The sequence below is a fragment of the Diospyros lotus genome, chromosome 10 (genome assembly GCF_014633365.1).
Source record: "Diospyros lotus cultivar Yz01 chromosome 10, ASM1463336v1, whole genome shotgun sequence".
Taxonomy (NCBI): Eukaryota; Viridiplantae; Streptophyta; class Magnoliopsida; order Ericales; family Ebenaceae; genus Diospyros; species Diospyros lotus.
Window position 1 is genome coordinate 31210407 of NC_068347.1, and position 26058 is coordinate 31236464.

Consider the following 26058-nt stretch of genomic DNA (forward strand, 5'->3'; position numbering starts at 1 on the left):
TATAGACGGAGTTGACATTAATGTCTTATTTCTCTGTAAACTCTAGACTTAATAACTAGTTTTAGCTACATTAGTAGTACGATTGACATGAGTAGAACATGAAAATGGTAATGGAACCCTAGCCAGCTATCTACTTGTCTAGCTGCATTAATCTTTGGGGAGAAAACGGGGAATTCATGGATCTCATCCGTCCAAGGGTTCTTCTTGGCCGGGTTGATGATCTTCTGAGCATGCCAGATGTGGTGTTACACTTAAAACCCTATCCAAACGAGAAGACCCTTGGCCTCAGAGTGAGCCAACTCATGCCACAAAGAAGTGGATGTGTTGCCAAAGCTGTAGAGTCGCATTCTTGAAGGTTCTAGATGCCACTCGGTGAGCCCCAACTTCTTCTCTACCTCTTGAACACTGCTTTCCCACTTATGTGGATGCGGAAATTCTCAAAAGGCAGCTTTCCCACTTATGTGGATGCAGAAATGCTCCAGGCGAAAGAGGCAGTTTGTGAGGAGCATGGACCGGTTGTTTCCGGCGTAAATATAGCGCGACTAAGCCCCTATGGGCTTGCCACTAAGCTATAGGTGTTGGGGTTCACCTGTTAGACACAAGAATGGTGGCTGATGGGTTGACCTAACTACTAGCAAAGGGGAAAACTAGATAAGGAAAACATTGCTGATGCTTCGTGAGAAAGAGAGATCGAGATGGAGAAGAAATCTAAGGACAAGGGAAATAGGATTTAATGCTTTGGAACACATATGTTGAGGCTTTTGAAATGTCAATTTGCCCCCTATATGGGTATGTTGAGCCATCCAGCCATTTTCAGAAATATTATTCAGTATTCACAGAAATAACATAAATGTTGTTATTCTCCTCATATTTAAAAAGAATAAAATGTAAAAGAAAGTAATAAAAATAAAATGAAAATTATATCCTTTACATTCAAAATAATATTGAAAATTTAACAAAATAATAAGAACAAAATTATAATATTAATAAAAATCTATTTTTATTTTCCCACTCCCCCCAAAAAGAGTGGGTGGGAAAATAAGTCAGAGGCTCCTGCACCCTAAATTTGATTGAGTTGGTCATCATATACATATATATATATATATATAGCATGCACTTTGGGGATGCAACAATATATATGTTATATATAACCAGTAAGGCATAGCATATGACTACAGAAGAGTCTTTGGCTCAACTTCCAGGAGCTTATAAGTTTTAAGAATTTTATGTTGTAAATTTTAAATCTTAAGGAGGGTAGTTTGGACTTTACCTGGTTAATTATTGTTTTTTTTTTTTTTTAATATTTTAAAGCTATAGAATAAACGCACAACAACATGTGTGTTTAACAAGTAAATTACTATCTTGGCCGGAAACAAGTGGAATGCACAAAGATGGGCCCCGCGCTTTATATTAACAAATAAAATATAATCTTAGCTTGAAAGAAACATGAGAAATGAGCAAAGATGGCCTACGCTTTTGTTCAACACCTCAGCTTATATTTGTTGGGTGTGCAAATTAAAATTTCGCATCAGTTAAATATGGGCATATAAATGTGAAGATTTGGGAGATCTGTAGTCTAAACACGTGATATCAGAGTCCAAGCTTCTTGAAATGTCAAATAAAGGTAGTGGGCCCCGATTAAACTCGCAATTGAATTTGTGGTTGGGATTTATTTGGAGCAGGTGGGGATACTCTGAAACTTCACAAACGTGTTGTTGACTCACGATAAAGATGAGTAATTGATGTTGATAAAGCAGATGAATGGATGATTGATTGAGGAAAAGTCTGGAAAAATATTAAAATGATATAATTTTTTTCTTAAAAGAAGGATTGTTGAGTGTGCAAGATAAAGTGTCACATCCATTAAATATGGGAAGGATCATGAACATATAAATGTAGAGATTTGAGTCCCTTATTCCTAACAATATTAACATGAAAAAATTGGCTATATGGATGTAATTTCAACTTTGTCATTACACGTGTTTAATTAGCATATGAGTTTTGCAAATAAATCACTATTTTGGCTTAAAACATGTAATGAGCAAAGATGTGGCCAAGTATTTAGTTTTTGCTCTGCAGTGTGCTGGGGTTGCTTGCAACTCCTCCTTGACACGTTAGTTATGCTCACGTGAAAAAGTTAATTAAAGGGATGCAATTTCAACTCTGTTAATAACATATGCACAATATGTGTATTGAATAAGTAGTATTTATTAAAATAATTAAGATAAGATTTTATTAAAATAATTTATTTATAAAATTCAAGATAAATTATTTAAAAAGAAGAAAGGGGTAAATTTAAGATAAGAAATTATGTGATTTCTTTTTTAAAAAGTTAATAAATATAATAAAAAAAATACTTTTTATATTCTATTTTTTTAATTTATATTTTAATTAACAAACATTATCTAAATAAATTATTATCCTGACTGAAAACATGTGCAATAAGCAAAGATGTGCGCACATGAGCTCATTTCACGTGAAAAAGTTGGCTAAAGAGATATAATTTCAACTCTATTGTCGCATATATATAACATGTGAGTTTGATGAATAAATTAAAGAAATATCTTATAATTTTGTTTTTAAATTGCACGAAAATAAAACTATAAATCGAAACGAAAATGAAAAAAATAATATTTTTGAAAAAAATAAGAGATAGAAATACCAGAAAACACACAAATAAAAAAAATATAGGAATTTTTTTATAAATATAATTTTTAATATAAAAAGTTATAAAAAAATAGAAATTCAATCTAAAAATAAAAATAAATTTCATAATGCATGTAAATAAATTTGAAAAAAATTATATCTCTAACCTAATTAGAGCTCTTCGTGCATAAAAATGAGTTTTTGATACTTCTTTAATATTATAAAATGATTCTGAAATATTTTTAAAATATAAAAATGGTCTAAGAACATTTTTTTAAGCTTTTTTGACATTTAAAAAATAAAAACGTTTTAAAAACTGCGAAATAACACCCTCAAAACGTCTCGATATATCATAGTTTTGCTCTGCAGTGCATTGTGATGCCATACAAACTAATATGGTAAAAAGTTACAAAAAAAAATTGTACTAAAAGAATATACTTATATACAAATTAAATTAAACATTAATTTATGTTTAATTATACAGACATTTAATGGGCACTGCTGCTGCTTTCTGAACACCATCAGAAGACAACTGGTAGCTAGAAATTAACTTAAATAAAAACTATATATACACATATTATAAGCTTTCACTGTCTCCATTAAAAGCTATACAATAACCAACATTAGAAGTTCTTCGAAGAACTTAATAATAATAAAGAAGAAGAAAGAAATTCTTCAAGAAACTTCTTTGCTTCGTGGGAAAGAGAGGCACATAGATAGATGTCTTCAGGACCATTTCTGAAATCAAATCATACCTTCCTTCCACATCTTTTCTTCTCTCTCTCTCTCTCTCTCTCTTTATACATCAGAATGGCAGCTTCCGCCGCCACTCTTTCTTCTAATCATCGTTGGCTCGATAACTCCGACCCAAACGACACCAGATTAACTAAATCGCGGAGATACGAAGGTGAATTAATCTGGCGCGTTTTAAGTTTCTCCAAGTGTGGTGATGAAGCACAACGATGAGAGCTTTGTCCAAAGACAAAGATTTGTTGAACCAAGAAGGGTCATTACGGTCTCAAGACCCATCCTTGGTTTCGATTTGGTTCAAGCAACCACTTGATGATCAGTATCCACCTGGTTGGCTTTGGAAACCACCCCAGTCGGGGAATCGAAAATTTTGGCGATAAATTTTGATGAACATGGCCGCAGGCTGTGGCTGGCTGGGAGGGAGAATTGAAAATCTTGTGCTGCTGCTGGAGAAGACTTTGGTTTTAGAGGGGGGTGGAGGAGAGAGAGTAGAAAACCTAGGTTTTGGAGGAGGGACGGGGAGAGAGAGAGAGACTGTGAGGAAGACGAAGGTCGAAGTTTACATGGATTTATAGCGAAATTGGGGGGACTTTATTGTCATTATCCTAATACCCGAATTGACCCGAATACCCTTCATTTTTCTTCTTTATCCCCGCTTTGTCCTTTTCAATGGCGAGCCAAGCCCAACCAAGCCGAGTGTTCAATTTCCATGCGAAATTAAAGATTATAGTATCTTAGAGTGCACACCTGTTTTGCGTTCCCTCCTCAACTATTAAAATTAAAAATTATTTTATTTTAATTTCATTATCCATAATAAATGAATTACCCTTAAATGAAAAATTAAAAACAAACACCTTTGCATGGATTGAAACAGCTCAACTTGAGCTGCTCTAGCTTTCAAGGTCCTCATCCATCAACAAAAATCGGGGCTATTTTGGTCACATTAAGTTAAAATTAATTCTTCACATGCGTTCAGCACACGTTTTTAGGGCCTAGTTTTTTTTTCTTTTTTTTTTTTTAATTTTTCAATGCGTTGGGGTCGCATGCAACTCGACACATCAGCTCAAGTTCACGTGAAAGTTGGCTAGAGACGTGTAATTTCACGTTTCTAGTCACATGCACCCATGTGTGTTCGGTAAATAAATTATTATGTTGGCTAGAGACGTGTAATAAATTACTCGATACGTTAGATCAAGTTCACGTGAAAGTTGGTCAGAGACGTGTAATTTCACGTTTCTAGTCACATGCACCCATGTGCGTTCGGCAAATAAATTATTATGTTGGCTAGAGACGTGTAATAAATTACTCGATACGTTAGTTCAAGTTCACGTGAAAGTTGGTCAGAGACGTGTAATTTCACGTTTCTAGTCACATGCACACATGTGCGTTCGACAAATAAATTATTATGTTGGCTAGAGACGTGTAATAAATTACTCGATACATTAATTCAAGTGCACGTGAAAGTTGGTCAGAGACGTGTAATTTCACGTTTCTAGTCACATGCACACATGTGCGTTCGACAAATAAATTACTATGTTGGCTAGAGACGTGTAATAAATTACTCGATACATTAGTTCAAGTGTACGTGAAAGTTGGTCAGAGACGTGTAATTTCACGTTTCTAGTCACATGCACACATGTGCGTTCAACAAATAAATTACTATGTTGGCTAGAGACGTGTAATAAATTACTCGACACGTTAGTTCAAATTCACGTGAAAGTTGGTTAGAAACGTGTAATTTCACGTTTCTAGTCACATGCACACATGTGTATTCAGCAAATAAATTACTATATTGGTTGGAGACGAGTAATAAATTACTCGACACGTTAATTCAAGTTCATGTGAAAATTGGTCAGAGACATGTAATTTCACATTTCTAGTCACATGCACACACGTGCGTTTGGTAAATAAATTACTATGTTGGCTAGAATCATCACACGTGTTTATAATATTAGTCTTAGACTTCTGTTTTATAATATGCTAGGCTTTCATCTAACTCGAATGCTTAACACGTCAGCTAATGTTCATGTGAAAGATTTGGTTAGTTGGATGTACTTTAACATTATCATCACACGTGTTTAGCATACAAGTTTGACAAATAAATTATTATTTTCATTAATTATTATCATCGATCATTGAGTTTCATCAATCATAAAATTCGATCGAGTTTCATTTAGAGGCGACAACGGTAAATTAGGTGAGAAAATTTTTAAATTTTGACACCTTTAATCATCTTTCAGTGACTCAATTATTTATACCAACAACTTTTTTTCATAAATATATTATCATGGCTTATGAGCAAAGATGTGCGCCACATCAGCTCATTTCACGTGAAAAAGTTGGCTAAAGAGATAAATTTCAACTCTGTCGTCGCCTACGTATAACATGTGCACTTGACAAATAAATTCAAGAAGATGCCTTGTAATTTTATCCTTAGATTGTACGGAAACATAAATAAAAAATAAATATAATATAAAATAAAAAAAAATAAGAAACAAAAACGTGTGAGGAAACATGTAAATAAAAAATATAGAGATTTTTTATAAATATAATTTTTAATTTAAAAAATTATAAAATATAATTATTTAATTTAAAAATAAATATAAATTCCATAATACATTCAAATAAATTTCAAAAACACATTAAAAATTTTAAGTTAAAAGACAGAAAAAACTCTGACTCTAACTTGGTTAAAACTCTTCAAAAAATGATATTTTTCTAATATTACAAAACGAGTTTGAAATATTTTCAAAATTATAAAAATAGCATGAAAATATTTTTTACTTTGTTGGAGTTTCGAAAATAGAAACACTTTAAAAATGTCGAAATATAGTTACCTCCAAAATGTCTTCGTGCATCGTAGTTTTGTTTTACAGTGCTTTGGGATGCCATACAAACTAATGTGGTAAAAAGTTATAAAAATATACTAAATTAAAGAAAACACTTATATATATACAAATTAAACTAAACATTAATTCATGTTTACTTATAAAGACAAATCTTAAATAATGGTATTACTTATTTATTGGGCATTGCTTCTTTCTTTCTTTCTGAACACCATAAAAAGACAACTGGTAGGAGCTTAAAACTATACACATATTATAAGCTTTCGCTATCTCCCTTAAAAGCTATATATATACAATAACCAATCTTAAAAGTTCTTCAAAGAACTTAAATCAAAAAAAGAAAGAAATTCTTCAAGAAACTTCTTTGCATCATGAGAAAGAGGTACATGCATGGGTAGATGTCTCCAAGGCTAACTCTGAAATCATGCCTTCCTCCGCCACTACTATATATATGTTTCCTTCCTTGTCTTTTGCCTCATTTCTGCCCCTCTATTCTGCCATATATATATATATATATATATATATAAGTATGGTGGCTTCCGCCGCCGCTCTTTCTTCTATTCATCGTTGGCTCGATAATTCCGACCCAAACAACACCAGATTAACTAACTTATGAAGATGACGAAGGTGAATTAATCTTGGTGCGTTGTAAGTTTTTCCAAGTGTGGCGATGAAGCACAACGATGAGAGCTTTGTCCAAGGACAACGATTTATTGAACCAAGAAGGGTCATTACGTACCGTCTTAAAATCCAACCTTGGTTTCGATTTGGTTCGAGCAACTACTTGATCTGTATGCACCTCGTTGGTTTTGGAAACCACCCCAGTTGGGGAATCGAAAATTTTGGCGATAAATTTTGATGAACATGGCCGCAGGCTGTGGCTGGCTGCGAGGGAGAATTGAAAATCTTGTGCCGCCGCCGCCGGAGAAGACTTTGGTTTTGGAGAGGTGAGGAGGAGGGAGGGGGGGAGAGAGTAAAAAACTTTTAAGTTTTGGAGGAAGGAGGGAGAGCGAGAGACCGTGTGGAGATGGAGGTCGGAGTCCACATGGATTTATAGCGAGATAGGGGGGACTACATTGTAATTATCCTAAATCTCAACATTGAATTGACCCGAATACCCTTCATTTTTATTCTTTATCTCCGCTTTATCCTTTTCAATGGCGAGCCAAGCCCAAGCCAAGTGTTCATAAATTGATGGAATTTTGTTCTATCCCATTGGCTCATATTAATGTATTATTATAAGTCATTCTAGTTAAATTAAAACTTTAAAATAAATTATAATTCACATTATATATACAAAAATATGAATTACACTTAATGAAAAATTAAACACAATCAGCTTTGCATGGCTTAAAACAGTTGTGCGCACTCAATTTCAACTGCTCGAGCTCTCAAATGTCCTCGTCCATCCCTAACAGAGATCGGGGTTATTTTGGTCACATCAAGTCAAAATTCTTCACATGTGTTCAGCGCACGTGTTTGGGGCCTAATACTTTTCTTTTCTATTTTTATTTTTATAATGTGCTTTTCTATTTTTATTTTTTCAATGCGCAGAGTTACATGCAACACAACACCTCTATTCAAGCTCACATGAAAGTTTGGCTAAAGTCGTGTAATTTCACGTTTCTAGTCATATGCACACATGTGCGTTCGACAAAGAACTTATTATATTGGCTAGAATCACGAGGAATGCGCGAAAATATTAGTGTTATTTATTTTTTAATGCATTGGGATTTCATCTAACTCGAGTGCTTAACACATCAGCTAATGTTCACGTGAAAAGGTTGGTTAGTTGGATGTATTTCAACATTATCACCGCACATGTTTAGCATACGAGTTTGGCAAATAAATTATTATTTTGAATGGAAACATGAAGATGTAACCCAATATTATTTTTTTCTTCACAATGTGTTGGAGTTGCATGCATCTCGACACATTAGCTTAGACTCACGTGAAAATATTTGTTAGAGAGATGCAATTTTAACACTTATATCATCAGGGTCGGTCATGGGCCAAGGCTGTCCAGGCAATCGCCTAGGATCCCTTTTAGATCAAACCAATTTTAATTTTTTTTTAGCAATTTTAAAGAGACTCAATTTAATTATAGCCCAAACATTAAGAAGCTTTATCAGGACCAACCCACAAACGAATAAAGATGCCTGCGTACGTGAGTAAAATGGCTCTTTATCTCCATTTTCATTTGTGTTCATCTTCATTCGAGAGTACCGTTACCAAGAAGGTTTTGATTCCTTAAATTTCAATTCTCTAAAATTGCCTAAAATTATTGTGCACTAGATATTTACAGTTTCCACTCTATATATCTCTTCTCTCTTGCACATTGATAGAAATAGATACATTGATTTGTTTCTACAAGAATTCTTTCAATTTTTTTTTCTTTTATTGATTATGTTTTCTTGCCTTCTTTTGGGTTGATTTAAGGAAATTTTAATCTTGTTTCCTCATCTTGATATGAATATGTTTGAATGTTCTTCAAGTTTGTGTGTGAATCAATGAATGTTATGTATATGTTTTATGTGTTTCTTAAATTTTGGATTTGATTTTAGTGAGAGTTTGTTAAAAAAAGTGATTTTTGTGAAAATTTGAATCAATTGAATGTTAAAAAGCCAATATATCAAATGTGATTCTGATACATAAATAAAAAGTTAAGTTTTATTTGTTTTGATTAATGTACTTAGATTCAACGTACATATTTTTTATTTTTCTTTAACGATGATGGATACATCTACATTTATGCAATAGTAACATATTTATGGGACAAAATTAACATCTACATTTTCTTTCCGTTTCTACATGTTTCAATTTCTTCTATTTTTCACGATCGTATTCATCTGTTAATTTATTTTACAAATTTCAATTCAAATATCAAATCTAATTAATCAGGTTTTATTGTTCTTCAATTACATTTAAATTTGATATTGTATTGTTACTCAAATCTAATTAGATTTTTATTTTGAATGTTTTTATATAGTAAAAAAAATTATTCATATTTATTATATATAATTTTATTTTTAAATGTAAAAAATTCATTCTAAAAGAATAATTCTATTCATCTAGACTGGAGATCCAACTAGAATAATTCTATTCATCTAGAATAATTCTATGTTTCAACTAGATATGGATCTCCAGTCTAGATGACACTTTTTCATTGAATAATAAAAAGATACAAATATCGATATTTATTATATATTTTTTTATTATTCAAAAAAAAATATGTTATTTAAACTAGAGATTCATGTTAAATCTAAATAAATAAGATTACTTGTCCTAAAATCTAACGGCCGGTTGGATATTCACGCACAACATGTGTGTTCAATAAATAAATTATTATCTTCGCTGGGAATAAGTGGAGCGCACAAAGATGGGGCCTCGCACTTTGCTAATGTGTCAGCTGATTCTCACCTGAAAAAGTTGCCTAAAAGGGTATAATTTTAACTTTGTTGTCACCTATGTTGCACGGAAATACCTCATAGATGTCATTTTCCCGTTTTCTAAACGTTTCCTATTCCCGTTTCGGATCCTATTTATGCTTAATTTTTTAGAAAAACGTCCATTTCCATGTTTGCATTTTTTATTGGAAACGTTTCTCGTTTCTATTTCCGTGCAACATAGATTGTCACACACGCAGGCACAACATGCGCGTTTGGCTAGTAAGTCATTATCCTACCTAAAAACATGTGGAACGAGCAAAGAAAGAGATCTCGCTTTTTTTTTTTTATTTTTTTTATTAACACATCAGTACTTCTACTGTTCGACTCCACGATATTAACAGAAAATGAAAATTAGATAACTCAGTGGTCAGTTCGATCTCTAGTCCTGCCGCAAACGTGAAGACGGTGAATGATTTTCAACTTTCAGGATCGCTTTGACTGTTGAACTTTTTTCCTGATCAGGACTCGAATATTGAACCTGAAAATTCCAAAAATTTCACTCTAAAGTGTACTTTCTTTGCCAACGACTCTGAAGGCGAGACCTCGCCCTTTTGTTCTGTAATGCATTGGAATTGTGTGCAGCTCGACACGACTGTCAGTTCATGCTGTGTGGAGGAGTCGAAAACTAAGCAACTACATGGTTGCTTATGGTAACCAATGGTAGTACAAAATCTACACTTATAGCTTATTTGGTACATGAATTAAACTGTGATAATAAAATCTCATAGGGTATCTCAAATAAGTTGGTTTAAATTCATAATTTATCTCTCACAACTATGATCAAGTTTTATCAATTACTCGACTCCCAAGTATTATATATATTGTCAATTTTTTTATGAATTTTGTTACTTATATATATAGTCTTATCTAGTGTCGTACCTAAGTTTTTGGGGCCCTGAGGCGAAATGTAAAAAATGGGCCCCCAAATGTAGCCGCTGAAAATTGAAGCAAATCTGAAAGAGTGAATCTAATGAGCTAATCGACAATCAAGAAGCAGCGAGCCACCAGTGACAACGAGCAATGGAGCAAGAGGCAGCGAGCCATCGGCCGGCCACAACCCATAAGGACGAGCGACTGAGCAAAGCAGCGAAAGGCGATGCTTGCTGGGCGAGCGACTGAGCAACGAGCCACTGGCCACGAGGGCGAGGCGAGCCGGTGAGGATGAGGAACCTCCGACCGAGCAGCGAGAGGCGAGAGAGCGAGAGGGTGAGGGCAAGGTTGAGGGTGAAGGGCGATGGCTCAGCAAGAGGAGAGAGAGGCAGCGAGCGACCAGCGACGGAGCAGCAGCGGGAGGCGAGAAGTAGGGCGAGGTGCGACAAAGCAAGAGAGGTGGGGCTAGGGCAGCGAGCGAAAGAAAGGGAGGGAGAAACTTTGTAGACAGGAAGAAGGTGGGCGGTTGGGCTGGGAAATGGGCCCTTACAAATGGAAATAATTTTTATTTATGGGCCTCCTAAGCAATGAAGTTTCCATGACATTTCCATGGGCCCTGAGGTAGCTGCCTCATGGGCCTCATGGAAGGTCCAACTCTAGTTTTATCTACATAATATATTGTAATATTTTAACATTAAAATATTTTGATATATCGTAAAATTTTATTCACCCTCTTTTCTTTCTCTCATTTTCCCTTACGCAACCTGTCCTTTCACCGTCGCCTCGCCTCTCGTCATTATATCCTCCCTCTCTCATTGTTGTTGCACAAAAGGAAGGTGTGCAACGGCAGCAAGAAAGAGTATACAGCGGCAAGAGGCAGTTGCTAGAGAAAAAAAAAGGGGAGAGAGAGGTATTTTGAAATTAAGTGAGGTGTATTTTCATCTTTTAAATTTTGTGTGTTAACTTGTAAGTAAAATTGTATGTGCAAGTCACAAAATCCAATTCTATTACTTGCATTGTATGAAATATTTCTTAAGAAATATATATTTAAAAAATAATAGTTAGCACCAAATGACAAGAAAATATCCAAACCGCAACTTTATATAAAATTTTAAACATATGCATGCAGCAAATAAAATAAAATCTATTTTTGTTTAAATATTTATTAAAAATTATTTAATATCATATATTTATATTCCTTACATAACAAAATATAAGTAAAAAATAATACTAATAGGAGGCCCTCGATTGCTTGAATAATTTCTTCTCTATCCCCTCCCTTTTTCCCTATTGGAGTTATGATTGTTAAAATTAAAATTTTAAATGACATCAAAAAAGATTTCATAAAATCGAATCATAAATTCGAATAATAAAATTTTAAGATTTTAGAGACAATTATTTGTAGAAAAAAATGTTAGAAACAATTAAAAATATTCTTTAATGTATATAAATATATGTTGAGAATAACATAATTTTATAAAAAATAAATTAATATTATTTAATAATATGATTATTATAATTTACAATCATATTCTTTATAAATAGAGTACATGTAAGTACTAATTTTAAATAAATTTATCTATTAATTTTAAAAATATTAAATAATATGAAATTTCTAAATATAAAGTCTATCTTTTGTCATCATTTATCCATAATTAAAATTTTTAATATTAATTTAAATTCTTATAAGTCAATCATAATCTAATATAAATAAAAACAACATGTATTGTTAAACATCTAATAAAAGTATTTTAGTTTATCAAGTTTATAAACCGAGTTTATAGTATTGAATTGTGAGTCAACTCTAATTCTATGAAAATTCGAGTTTATAAATAAATTGACTCGTTTAAAACTATATAAGTCATAAATTCGTATGAATTGACTTACGAATTTGATAACAATGACTGGAGCTTTGCTTGACTGGACTGGATCTAGAGTTCATTTTTTAAATTAAGTCTAGTTTTGATTGAATAGGGCATATGAGTCACTGTTCTGGTTAACTTTGTAAATTTGTAATTGACACATAATATTTGAAATTAAATCTAGTTTTTTGTTGAATAGGGCATATGAGTTACTGTTCTGGTTAGTTTTGTGAATTTGTAATTGACATGATATTGGTGAATTGGCAACTCTCTTCTTCCCAAGCATTGGATTCCAATGCCATGCAAGTGAACATAGAAACAATTTTTTCAAAAAAAATATACAATAACAATTACAAGTCTTATTCTAACAATTTTTAGCTATTAAAATGCTTTTAATTACAATAAAATATATTATTTTTATTGTGAAAAATAATTTATTTGGATAGTATTTGTTAACCAAGATATGAGTTAAAAAAAATGAGATATGAAAAACATTTTGAACAAGAGTACTTTTCATTATATTTGTTAAATTTATCTGATAATTTTGGAAAAAGAAATTAAGTGATTTCTTACTTGAGATTTTTTAGATAAATTTTTCTTTCTCCTCTTCAGATAAATTTATCTTAAACCTTATAGATAAGAAAAAATGATCTATATACCCTTTAATGCATTCTAAAAAAATTAACAAACAATTTGATAAAAATTTTAAAATACTTCTGATTCTTATATTGATCATTCCATATCTTGGTCCAAAAAATATTTATATCTTATCTTAATATAATCTTATTTTGTTTATTTTAACAAACACTACCTCATAATATTTCTTAACTCAAGAAAGTAGGACCAAATTGTCATGTTTCCAAAGAAGAACAATCACTTTCCATGTTCAACAATGTTTTATCATTATAGAGATGATATGTTGCTTGTGTCTTGCAACTTGCAAGACATGGGTTAGCAAAGGGGGTGGTGTGCAAGTCCCACCACTCCCATGAGGCCCATAGCCTGCCTCTGAAATTGTCTGTATCGACCAATTATTATGTTGCGCCATGAACAATTATTACGTTGCGTCAGATGAGTAATATAACAATTCATTTCATTATTAATTCAGAAAAAAAGATTTTTTTTTTAATTTACATAAAACATCTGGTGTAACACCCCACTTTTTCGAGCGTTAAATAATTTAGGAATTTCGGGAATAAATTTTTTTTTTCAATATAAATTATTTCCCGACAATCCCGTTTTACCTTCTTAACACACTAAATAAGAATCGATAAGTTAAGACAGGTAAACATCATAATTGCAAAAGCTTAAAATCAAAACCTGATATGACACATACCTGAATTCGCCTTATATTATATCATAAAGAATCCGTACCACATATTACATCATATTATAAAATACATGGAAATACCATAAACATTCTAACAAGACTAATTATCAATAAAGCATAAGCTAAAACATATTCGAATTGGCTCGCTGAATTTATCGGCCACACCATCACGTGCCATCTTATCTCAACCTACTCCTTGCCTAAGCTGCAAGTCTAAACTGGAATGTCGAATATTCCAAGGGCATAACCCATTAGAAGATGAAATTTTTAGTGAGGGTCCAAAACATATATGTGGATGCATAATGCAATAACATGAACAACATTTGCCTTTAATGTAACTTCCCAAGCCTACCAGCCCGGCACAGAATCCTAGAAAAATCTCAAACCTTTGCAGGATAAGCCTAACGTTATTCCATCATTGCCCTAGGGGAATTACGGTTACACTTTGGGGCGACATCCCATTCCTATGCACAAATGATAATAATATCGTGTCATGCTATTATTACGATTTTCTATGCAATATGACAAAATGAATCATATCTTTCATAAATATCATGCATAATAAACAATCATACCATATGGGATAGGACAACTCACCTTTGCCCAAAGATCAAAATACCTCGAAAAGTGCCTACCGTCTCGATATGCTTGTTCGACCTCGATTTTCATGCCAAATCTCAAAAGTCGCATCAATCACATCATCTCGATCACCTCAACCATAAAATGATATTTAATCACTAAATATCTCAATATTATAATTTCTTCCTATTTTTCTTCATTTTCTTCCATTTTTCCTTCTAAAAATTCTAATAAATACCATCGAGACTATTTTCTCAAATCTAATTCCACAACAATTCATAATAGACTATGAACTTCGAGGAAAAAATACTAAACTTCTCGAATGTTGCGTTTTCACGCAAAACGAGACTCTTTAATACTAAAATCGAGACATCGGGAAGTCTGAATCCAAATATTTTTGCATAGGCCTCTAGAGTTTGATTTTAGAGGAATTTAGCAATTTTTTTCCATAATTTTTGGAGTCCGGACATGCCCGCACTCGCCCAAACAAAATGCTTCACGCGCACTCGCGAGGCCCAGCTGGCGCGTGTGCCCCATGCGCCGATCGTCTTCTTCTTCCAATTTGCCGAACAGCACGCGATACCTCTGGTTTAATTGCCATAACTTCTTCATCCGACCTCCGATAGACCCCCCGTTTGAACCTATGGATTCGTCTTTTCGCTCTCTACAAGATAATACCATAAAATCCCTCAAATCGAGCCATTTTCAGACTGCTTAAGCTCGTTTTTCGACAAAACTTATTTTTTGACGAGGCTTCGGATCTCACTCACCTCTCAACCAAAATGGCTCAAATTGCACAGAAATGAAGCTTAGGATATGGGCAACAAAAACCCCTTATCCGATTCTCCCAATTTATTCACAAACTCTCGGATCTAAGAGTTTAAATTTCTTCTATATTTCGGCATCTCTAAATACCTCTATTTATAGGCGATTTCGGGCCCCTAAACGATGGATCTCGCTTCATTCAATGCCTCTAATGTCCCCTCTTGCCCTTAACAAGTTCAAAATCCACCGAAAGAGCTCCAATCTTGCCATTTCAGTGGCCAAACTTTTGACCACTTTTGGCCAAAAGTTGGCCCAATTTTGACGTCATTTTAGCCATTTGTTGGCCAAGAAGCTTGTCTTAGCCTTGCCCAAAGGCCCCCCCAGCCATTTACTCGTGTCTCTCATGGCCAATTTCGGCGATTGGAAGGTTGGTCGGCCATGGATGCTTTGGAGGTTTTTCTTAAATTTGCACTATGGCCCCTCAACTTTGGTTTTCTCACTTTGACCTATTTTCACATAACCCCTTGATTAGTGGTTAATTTTGTAAAAATTTTGTTATAATTATACCCTTCTTTCGATCTTAAATATGGTTTAAATTAGATATTAATATATATTTTATGGTTATATGCAAGTTTAAATTGAAAGATAAATGAAATGAAGTTCTAAAGTAAATAATAATAATATATAAAATTATATATAATACATATACATCATTATATGCATGCATGTACTATATATATAATATAATCTAATATATATGTGTGCTATGTGTAATACATATATATAATATATAATTTATTAATAATATTAAATTATTTTTTTTATTTTTAGCCATGAAGCATTCAAGCCCATGAAGAATTCAAGTCCATGAAGAAATCAAATCCATGAAGAAATCAAGTCCATGAAGAATTCAAGCCCATGAAGAATTAAGGCCCAATTTGAGCAACCCATGGAGAATATTATTTGGAGAAGGCCCAAGGATTATTTTTAATCCTAATGAAGATTAAAAACTAAATTATAGAAATCTATTTTTATTTTGTATGTGAGAGCTTTATTAGGTGTGTTTTTTAGCTAAAATCCATTTAACTATTAGGTGGATATTATAGCTAAAATCCATTTAACTTTATGAGTGCTTTATTAGGTATGTATTTTAGCTAAAATCCATTTAATATTAGGTGTGTATTATAGCTAAAATCCATTTAACTTTAAGTGTGTGAGTGCCCATTAGATATAATTATGTCTAGTTAAATAATTGAAATTGTGTGGTTTGTATTGCATCTTGTGGCCTATAAATAGATCACTTGATTGCATTTGTAAGTGTGATTATTATTCTTGAATAAAAGTTTAGTTATTTCCTTAGAATTCTCTCTTTGAGAATTGCTTTTGTTCTCTCTCATTTTCTTTAGTATTTTCTCTTGTGATCTTACTTCATTCCTTTCTTCTTTTAAATTCTTATGTCATTTATTATTACTTTATTATTCACCGCCTAAATGGACGGTTAGTTTATGCCTTTAAATTCTTGCAATTTTCATTCTTGTATTTTAATTGTTCACCGCCTAAATGGACGGTTAGTTTATGCCTTTAAATTCTTGCAATTTTAATTCTTGTATTTTAATTATCTACCGCCTAAATGGCCGGTTAGTTTCTTCTATTTTAATTCCTGTCATTTAAATTCTGTTATTTAAATTATGTCATTTAAATTCCTGTCAATTAATTTAATGGAGATGAGTAGCTAAATCTAATCTTGGGTTAAGGCAAGGACAGTGTCCAACGCCAATGATTCCCAAAGAAAGCTGCGTTTTAAATAAGTAACCTTAATTTAAATTTCAGTATGAGTGTGTATTAATTATTAAAAAATCACTAGGTTTGGATTGGAGCGTAAGCCTAACTTAGAGCTTTCATGCCATGTATGAGAGTTACTAGAACTGGAAACGCTATCATACCCAAACCCGAATGATTAATTTAGTTGTTTTGTATATTAATTGTAATTGGATTTATGGTAGTTGCTTAAATTAGAATCCCGCATATCATGTATGGGGATTGCTTAACCTAGAACTATCATCATCTCTAATTGCATTTAATAACAAACCCTCATATCTGAAATTAAATTAATGTTGCTAATCTTTTATGCTAAACTTTGGGAATCAACGGGTTGGTACTGAAATTGTCTTAACTCAAGCACTATCCAAATTCATATTTTTACGTTTAATGTTTATTTCAATTTTTGCCTTACTTTATTTTCTAGTATCTGTTGTCTAAAAACAAAACCATAAAAAATCTTGTTGTCAATTTGTCCAAATGCGTGTGCGTGTGTGTGACATTCTTTTTCTTTTGCCATAAATAAATCTCTCAGTGGACGACCTGGATTCATCCAGAAAATATAAATTTAAATTTGGACTACAACTGCACTCGTACACTGGCGAGTATAAACCTCTCACTAAAATAAAAAAAATATATAAAAGTTTTATTATGATTTGTTTTTATTGTGTTTTAATTGCAGGGTGAGAGTGCAGTCACCCCTCAACTTTACATAATTGCATTTAAGTTCCTAAAGTCCTAAAACATCAATTTGACCCTTGAAAATTTCAAGAAATTATCATTTGCCCTCCTTCTGACAATTTCAAAAAACTGCACTTAGGCCTGAATATTCGTTTTGGCCCTAAACCTCTTCGTTTCTTCCTGAAACCACTGAAGGGTTGTTTCTTATGAAAAATCGAAGTCCCCTCAAGCTTCCATTGACTTCCTGGAAGTCGTCTATAACAATTCGGTATTGCAGCCTAATTGGTAGCTGCATTTTAGCTGTACCAAAAATTGTTCCCGATTCAATTTCTTTCAGCACCATAAATCCTATCTTGGGGTGCTCGTTAATGCCACATCTTTTTCCTTTAGCATCTCGGCTCCAGGGCACTCCCGGCAGTTGATTCGGTCATCTATACGGTAGTAAATTACCGTTATATCCTTCATTTATCCTTAAATTCCATTTTTGCCCCAAGATAAATTACCATTGAGTCCTTTAGAATTTCTTAGGTATTACATCTGAGTTTCCCCTAACTAATCCCAAAAGCGGGTGGCCTTCCTCCTTAGAGCAACTCTAATGAATGCACAATTTCTAGCGTGAACATCAATTTGGTGTAAAACAACTCTCCAACAAATATACTATTTTGGTGTTGGACACAACTTTCAATCACCAAATTTGGTGTTGAGTGAATAGTATAACACTCACCAACACCATTTTTTTTTTATTTTCAATTTTACCCCTCTATATATAACTTCAAAACAACTTATTTCATTTATATTCTTTATCACTTTTATTATATTTGTATATTTTGATTAGTAATTGGAAATATAAATTAAATTGTCATAAAGAATATATATCAATGAAAATATTTTATTAAGATCTATAAAATGAGTATAATATTGAATATATTTTAAAATATTTAATATATTTTATAAATATCATGTTAATATAAAATGAACTAAGTTTGTTTATGTATATAAAAGTTTTTTAGTTCAATAACTACTTGATAGAAGGAAAATATTCTGAATATAAAAACTCAATAATATAATAAAAAGTAATAATATTTTCATTAACTTAAATTAAAAATACATGATGAAAATTAAAAAAAAGTTTAAAATAAAAAAATTACATTAACATGGCTTAAAATATTAGTTGAAAAAATGAGATGGATAAATAATTAGGTGGATAAACAATTAGTTTGATAAAAGTTAGGTGAAAATAATTAATTAAAAAATTAGTAAGAAAAATAATTAGAATAACATATTTTGTAAAAAAATTTAAAAAATTATGAGAGTATGTTTTAATTTTCTTTTTATAAAATGTGACTAATTATTTTTAATTATATTATGATAAGTTAAATAAATTAATTAATATTTATAAAATATTCTTTAAAGATATTTTTTGCACCAATTTGGTATTAGGACAACATCAATTTAGTGTTAAAAAATTTAAGGTATGTTTGATTGTATTTCCTAGAATTTAATTCTAGATAATATTGACTAGAAAATAAAAACCAGCCCACCCCTTGGAAAATGAATTCTATGGAAAGAAGTTTTAAATGCTTGTACTATACACATTTTTCTATAGAAAAGTTAAGAGTGTTGTATTATTTTTTATAGAAAATGTGTAATAATTACATATTTTTTATGATAAATCTGTGCAATCAAACACACTCTTAGTGTAAAAAAAATGTTGAAGACCAAATTAACGTTGAATTTAATGTTCAACGTTGGAGATGCTCTTACCAGTCAATACATATTATTGAAACGGTAAATCTATTTGGATAGAATCTATCTGGATAGAACGCATTTAATGCTTGTTTTATATTATTTTATAATAATTTAATTATATTAAACAAAACAGAAAAATAATTTTAACATTATAAAAATTCTAACTCTTCACTCGTATGTTTCTCTTCCTAAAACTCCCGCCTAAAATTACTATCCAACACATTAAAGCTACACATTTCCAAAGCAAAAAGAATTAGTTATGAAAATAAATAATGACAATCTTGACGCTTAGGTGGCAACACACCAATGGCTATAATTACTGTATTCTCTTTGTATTCTTCTTTTATTTTATTTCATTCATAGATTATTTTACCTTGTCCGAATTGATTGATGCACGGGATGACTAAAGACATCAAATGATAAAAATATTCTCATCTTGAAATTATCGCCTTGCCTCGAATTGAACGGGCGAACTTCATCTATGTTGAAGTTCGCCGACACTAAGTGAAAGATGCAGTCCGCCAAATGATGCAGTTCTTTATCTGGCGAACTGCAGTCCGCTGGGATGCTGGCTGGAATGCAGCCCGCCAGTGGCTGCATCCCAGCGTCTTGCAGTCCGCTAGCCAGCGACTGCATCTTAGCGGACTGGGATGCTGGCGGGCTGCATCCCAGCGTCTTGCAGTCCGCTAGCCAGCGACTGCATCTCAGCAGACTGGGATGCTGGCGGGCTGCATCTAGCAGGCCAGCGGCTGCATCTTAGATGCAATCCCAGAAATTAGGGCTTGATTGAATTATTGGGTGGGTTTCATTACTGATATTTTTGTTATTTGATATTTTTAGTGATTTTGTGCGTCAACCAATTCGAATAAAATAGAATAATTCGTATTTAAAGTCATTATGACTCTTGGAATTTTAAAAATTCATTAAATTAGGTGAGAGACTAAAATTTAAATTTAACAAGGAAGAGAGAGAATGAAATTTTGAATTATGACCGATGAGAGTATCATTGGTAAAAAAAATATTAAATGACATAATTATTCTAATGTCAATAATTAAAATAACAAAAAAAACAATTCTATCTTGATAGATTTTATTAGCAAGTTCGTTATTGAAAATAATTTTAAAAACTAGTTCACAAACAAACTGCCAGATGCATGGGAGTCTGGGTCGGATCACATTCGTTGAGAAAAGTCCCAACCCCTTTCTAGGTCAAGAAAAATCAATTGTCAGTTCAGCCGTCACTGCCACGAGAAGGGCGATGGAAGAAACGCAAAGACAAGTGAGACTTGTTGATTATGATTGGTCTGGTCTTCGAACGATAAATTTCCATGAAATTCATGAGACCCACTATCTTAATGACTCCCATTTTCCCCAGAAAAAGCAAGACGAAATCCCCAGGTTGACTTGCAGAAAAACAGTCTTCTTATTTGAAAAGCCGGCTTTCGCTATGATCACTAGCACCTCTGAGCGACAATTTCAGCTGTTTGAAGGTAACTCTCACTTTTCCAAAGCTCTGGTTTAGATGCCATGTTGGTTTCTTTTTCTTGAAATTTCTTGGAAGAGTTCAAGTTTTTCCTGGAAAATCAGCTAAATCGAAGTCTCGCCCTTCTGTTCTTGACTTTCTAGATGTGGGTTTTTCTACAGTTTGATATACATTTAAGCTGCCATTTTCTGTTGTCCTCTTATTAATCGCTGGAAATGAGCTTCTGAAGCCGCGTATTCTTAGTTTCGTGCGTTTGTTTTGTAGTTCTCTTCCTTGTTTTCCTGTCATTATTTACTTTTCTTGTTTGAATTGAAACCAATAAGTAATTACGGCTTGATCGACTGTCTTTAGCCTCTAAAATCACTTAGAGCTTAACTCCCTGATGTGTTCAAAATTTCCAGTCTAATGCAATTGTAGATTTTTCAGGCATGAGTCCTGTTGTTGAAGACATAGAACACTTTCTTTTTCTTTCCCCCCCGTTTTTCCTTTCTTAAATAATTCCAATTATCGATGTATTTATAGAAGTTATCGAACTATATACTGTATATTGCAATTCAAAGTTTAACGTGTTTGACCCTTAATTGTGAGTAAAAAGGAAGAAATTTTCATGGTTTTGAGTTGAATTCTAGGTCTTTTCTTTTTTATCTGGTTTTCCTAGTGAGCTTGAGCCTCTGTATCTTGAATGGCGGTCATCGTAGAAGCACTGTTTCACAGGCAACGATTCCTCTAACAAGTTGTGCATCAAATAGGTGGTAGGGCTGGTTGACAAGTGCTGGGGAATCCGGATAGAAGATTTGATTTAGGCGTATCTTTCATGATGGAGTTCATTCCGATGGGAGCCATCTTAACTGTGCTCACTAGCCAGGTCATGAAAACAGCTCAAGCTGCAAAGGATGTTATTTTTGAGAAGGAGAGTTTCAAGGTTCTTTCGGAGCATCTTTTTGACATCGAGAGAGTCTTGACAGAATTGCAACTCCAAAATATTAATGATTCGCAAGCCACGAGACAAGCCTTGGAATTCCTTGAAGCTGATGTCAAGAGGGCAAATAACTTGGTTGAGAAGTACAAAAACCGGGCCCCATTCTATTTGCTGGTCAAGTGCCGGCACATTGTCAAGGAGGTGCAAGATGTCACGAGGGAAATAGGAAGGTCTTTGGCTGCTTTATCCCTTGCAAATGTGGAGGTTCTGTCGGGGATATCAGAGCAGGTGAATAGGTTACAGAACGAGATGCAAAGCGCAGAATTTGAAGCTTCTCAAAACCGAGTACAAATTGTTGACAAGTTGAATCAGGGTCTTACAGACCAGAAACTTGACCATGGTTTTGCAAACGATATCCTCAAAGAAATAGCAAAGGCAGTTGGGGTCCCAGTGGAGCCCTCGGAGATAAGCAAAGAGCTAGCAAGCTTCAGACGGGAAAAGGAAGAAGCTGCCGATAGGAAAGAAAAGGCTGAAGTTTTCTTCCTGGAGCAGGTTATTGAGCTCCTTTCTCAGGCAGATGCTGCAAGAGATTACGAGGAAATCAAGAAGCAGTACTTCCAACGGCTTCAGTTTATAGAAAGACTCGATCCAAGAGAAGAATATATTCAGCCATATAAAGCTTTCATTTGTTGTATAACTGGAAATGTGATGAACGATCCTGTGAGCCTCTGTACCGGCACTGCATGTGAGAGGACAGCCCTTGAAGCCAGGTTCGAGCGTGGTGAGAAAACTGATCCAGAAACTGGTGCTCTCCTCGAGGATTTTTCTTATAGGTCTAACATTCAAGTGAGACAATCAATTCAAGAGTGGAAAGAACTTAATTATTGTCTCAAAATCAGATCCTGCAACGCAAAACTCCTTTCAGGCCAGGACCCATCTGTGGAAGAGGCTCTAAACCAAATGCAGGAGCTTATGATCGAGAATTCTATTAACAAAGATTGGATCTCCATTGGAGGCCTTACTGATATGGTTGTCTTGATCCTTGGAAGAACAAATAACAGAGGGGTGAAAGAAAAATTACTAATTACATTGAAGGATATCGTGGAAGGTAATCCAAGAAATAAGGTCAGTAGTTCCTCAGTCCCTAAATAATGTTTGCCAAGTTTAAATTTATATCTACAGTGCTTTGCAAAACATTATTGAAATTTAATCAGAAAATTTCATGTTAAAATCTTTGATGGATTCCATAAACTAGTTCTGAGATGATATTTCTTATATCACTATTAGCTTTCTGATAGTTTTGAATTTTCTAATTAGTCTGAATTAGTGATCTATTATATAAATGTTTTATTAAATCACTATCTTCACAACTGCTTAGAGAAACTAAATAGAGGCATTAACTTAATGCACCATACTTATGGATTGTATTCACCCACTCCATGGTGTCCCTTCTTCTTCTTCTTCAGACAGGCACACACAAATCTGGATTTCAAATTTGTTTCTTGAGAAAGGAGACAAGATGTTACTTGACAAGATTCTAAACCTGCATCTAAATCAAATGTTTTAGGATAAGGTGGTTGAGTCGCAGGGGTTCGATCACGTCATTCCATGCTTAGGGGCTGACTCGAGCCTATCAAAGGCGGCAGTTGAGTTGCTATACGAGTTACTGCAAAACAGACCTGGTTGGGATGCATCTGTTTGCAGGAAGTTTTTGCAGCAACGTAGCACAATCCATGCCCTTGTTACCCTCCTTAAGACTCCAGTCACGGAAACAGCAGAGAAAGCAGAAGAAATCTTGATGAAGCTTTGTGATGAAGATGAGAACATTGTTCATGCTGCCGAGGCAGAGTGGTACAAACCGCTTATTGATCGTATAATTCAAGGTCAGAGAATCCACCTCTTTGAGTTTCTGACATAATAATTTATAATGAGCACATATAGAGCTTCCCGTGCGATCACATTTGAGATAAGGAGGAGAAAACTACTGACCAGAAATAGTTATAGTTGTTCTGACGGCGCTTGTTACAGAAAAAAAAGAAAAACTAAAGGGGAACCAAAAAGAAAAGTAGTGGCTGTAAAACCTCAACAAGACTGAGGAATAAAACTGAAGTGAAATGGCATGAGGGCATATTTCTGATTGTTTAGAAGATAGTTTGTGCCTATTGAGGAATTGGCACTATGCTTATATAGCATGGACTCGATCCATTATCATTGTGAACATTGGCATCATTTCATTTCATAGAATCCCCTTGTCATAATCAGCTTTGCCCACTTTCTTTTGTCGGTTTATCATGTTGTATTTGTATGCTGAAATGCATTAAAACTCTCCGTCCTCTCATGTTTATGTAATGTGAAATTTCTGTAATCAACAAAAAGCTATTTATCATTCTTAACTTCATTATTGAATTGCAACTTGTATTACATCATTCTTGTGTACTTCAGGGTCCAAGTCATCAAGAATATCAATGGTGAGAGCACTTGTCAGCATGGAACTGGGTGAACAGCATATCCAGCTACTTGGTGAAGCGGGGATCATACCTCCTTTGCTTGAAATGGCGTCTGGCAATTTTGAATCAAAAGAATTGTCTTTATCCGCATTGCTTAAGCTCTCAGGCTGCCATGAAAACAAAAGGCTCATTGCTGATGCTGGTGGGGTTCCAATGCTCCTGGAATTGATGTTCTCGTTTCATTTAAGCACAATTATAATTGCAAAATCTTCTGAAGTCCTTGAGAAACTCACTTCTAATGGTGATGGAACAAAGTTCTTTGTGGATGGAACTGCAAAGCAACTTGAATTAGAGCCAATAATCACCAACTTGTTAGCTTTTCAGCAGAATCCCCACTGGTCTTACACCGTCAGAAGGCCTGCCCTGCTTACTCTTCTTGGAATTTGTCAATCTGAAGCTGGGCTTGTTAAGACGGCTGTTCTCACTTCAAATGGTGGTTCGCTGATCCTTCCTCTTCTTGACGACTCTGACCTTGTAATCCGTGAAACTGCATTGAGTCTTCTCTTTCTCTTCTCACAACATGAACCGGAAGGAGTTGTTGAATACCTGCTGAGGCCAAGAAGGCTGGAGGCATTAGTTGGTTTTCTTGAGAACAGCAAGAACAGCGATGTACAAATGGCTGCAGCTGGTTTACTAGCCAATCTTCCAAAATCAGTAGAATCACTCACGAAGAAATTAATAGAAATGGATGGTTTAAGGGCGATCGTTGACATCTTGAGAACTGGAACCATGGGGGCAAAAGAAAATGCTTTAAGTGCTCTGTTCAGGTTTGCAGATCCTACCAATCTGGAGTCACAGCGGAAAGTGGTTGAACTTGGTGCGTACCCTTTGCTAGTGGATTTTCTTGAGTCTGGTTCAGTGACATCAAAGGCAAGAGCAGCTGCTCTCATTGGTAATCTGTCTATGAGTACCCTAAAGCTTACTATTCGGACGACAAAAGAAGTTGGCTGCTGGTTTTTTCGCCGTGCACGTGACCGTTTATGCTCAGCCCATGGAGGCACCTGCAGTGTCGCCACCACGTTTTGTATGTTGGAGGCAAAGGCGTTGCCTAAACTGGTGAATCTCTTACAAGAAAAAGTTCATGCTACAACATATGAAGTAATTCAGGCACTTTCAACCCTGGTTCGAGAAGAGCCCCCTCACCGAGGGGCCAATGTCCTCCATCAAGCCAAGGCCATTCAACCCATATTGGAGGTTTTGACGTGGGGAACTGTATCCCTGAAGGAAGAGGCTTTGCGGCTCTTGGCGAAAGTTTTCCGGTCGAGGGAAATGGTGGACTGTTACGGAGCAGAAGCAAGGTTAGCTCTTGTTTATCTGGCTGAAAACTACATAAATGAGGGTGGCCATCTTCAAATAAATGTAGCTATCGTCTTATCACTGATCGAACGTTATTCAAGGTCATCAAGATCTCTAGTTGTAGGACAAAGTAGATGAAAATTGTTATGATCACAATGACAATGAGGCTGACTCGATTAAGCTTCCCTATAAGTAGTTGTCAACTCTCCAATGGATCAGGCGCACACATTTGGTACGATATTCCTCCCTTTTTTCCGGTAGATCATTTTCCCCAATATCTTTTTTGATTAAAATATAAAACCTCACGGTCCTTATGTTAGGATTTTTGATAGAAATAAATCACAATTAAACTATCAAATACACAAAAAAACACACAAATTTGTATGCTTGTTTGATAAAGTCCCTAGAGCAAATGTAGCATAGAGAAAATCAAAAGTGTTTATGATGGTGAGTTTCTTATTATACAATGCAATACTCTAAAATATCCCTAGTCATAGTACTATTAAGA

The 26058-nt window shown here is 34.1% G+C and overlaps 1 protein-coding gene across 4 annotated transcripts; it reads left to right on the plus strand.

Moving 5' to 3' along the window:
• Nucleotides 1-20509: 20509 nt before the first annotated feature.
• Nucleotides 20510-25790, plus strand: LOC127812042 (U-box domain-containing protein 43-like). Of its 4 annotated transcripts, XM_052352318.1 has the most exons (5): nucleotides 20606-20624; nucleotides 20721-20835; nucleotides 21578-22872; nucleotides 23315-23630; nucleotides 24190-25790. In XM_052352318.1, exons 3-5 carry the CDS (start codon nucleotides 21643-21645, stop codon nucleotides 25686-25688), a joined length of 3045 nt encoding a protein of 1014 aa, XP_052208278.1. In that variant the 5' UTR covers nucleotides 20606-20624; nucleotides 20721-20835; nucleotides 21578-21642; the 3' UTR covers nucleotides 25689-25790. The 4 variants fall into 4 exon arrangements, with proteins under 4 accessions (XP_052208279.1, XP_052208280.1, XP_052208281.1 ...); XM_052352319.1 differs by having other exon boundaries at nucleotides 20510-20835; nucleotides 21458-22872; XM_052352320.1 differs by having other exon boundaries at nucleotides 20510-20835; nucleotides 21487-22872.
• The last annotated feature ends 268 nt before the right edge of the window (nucleotides 25791-26058 follow it).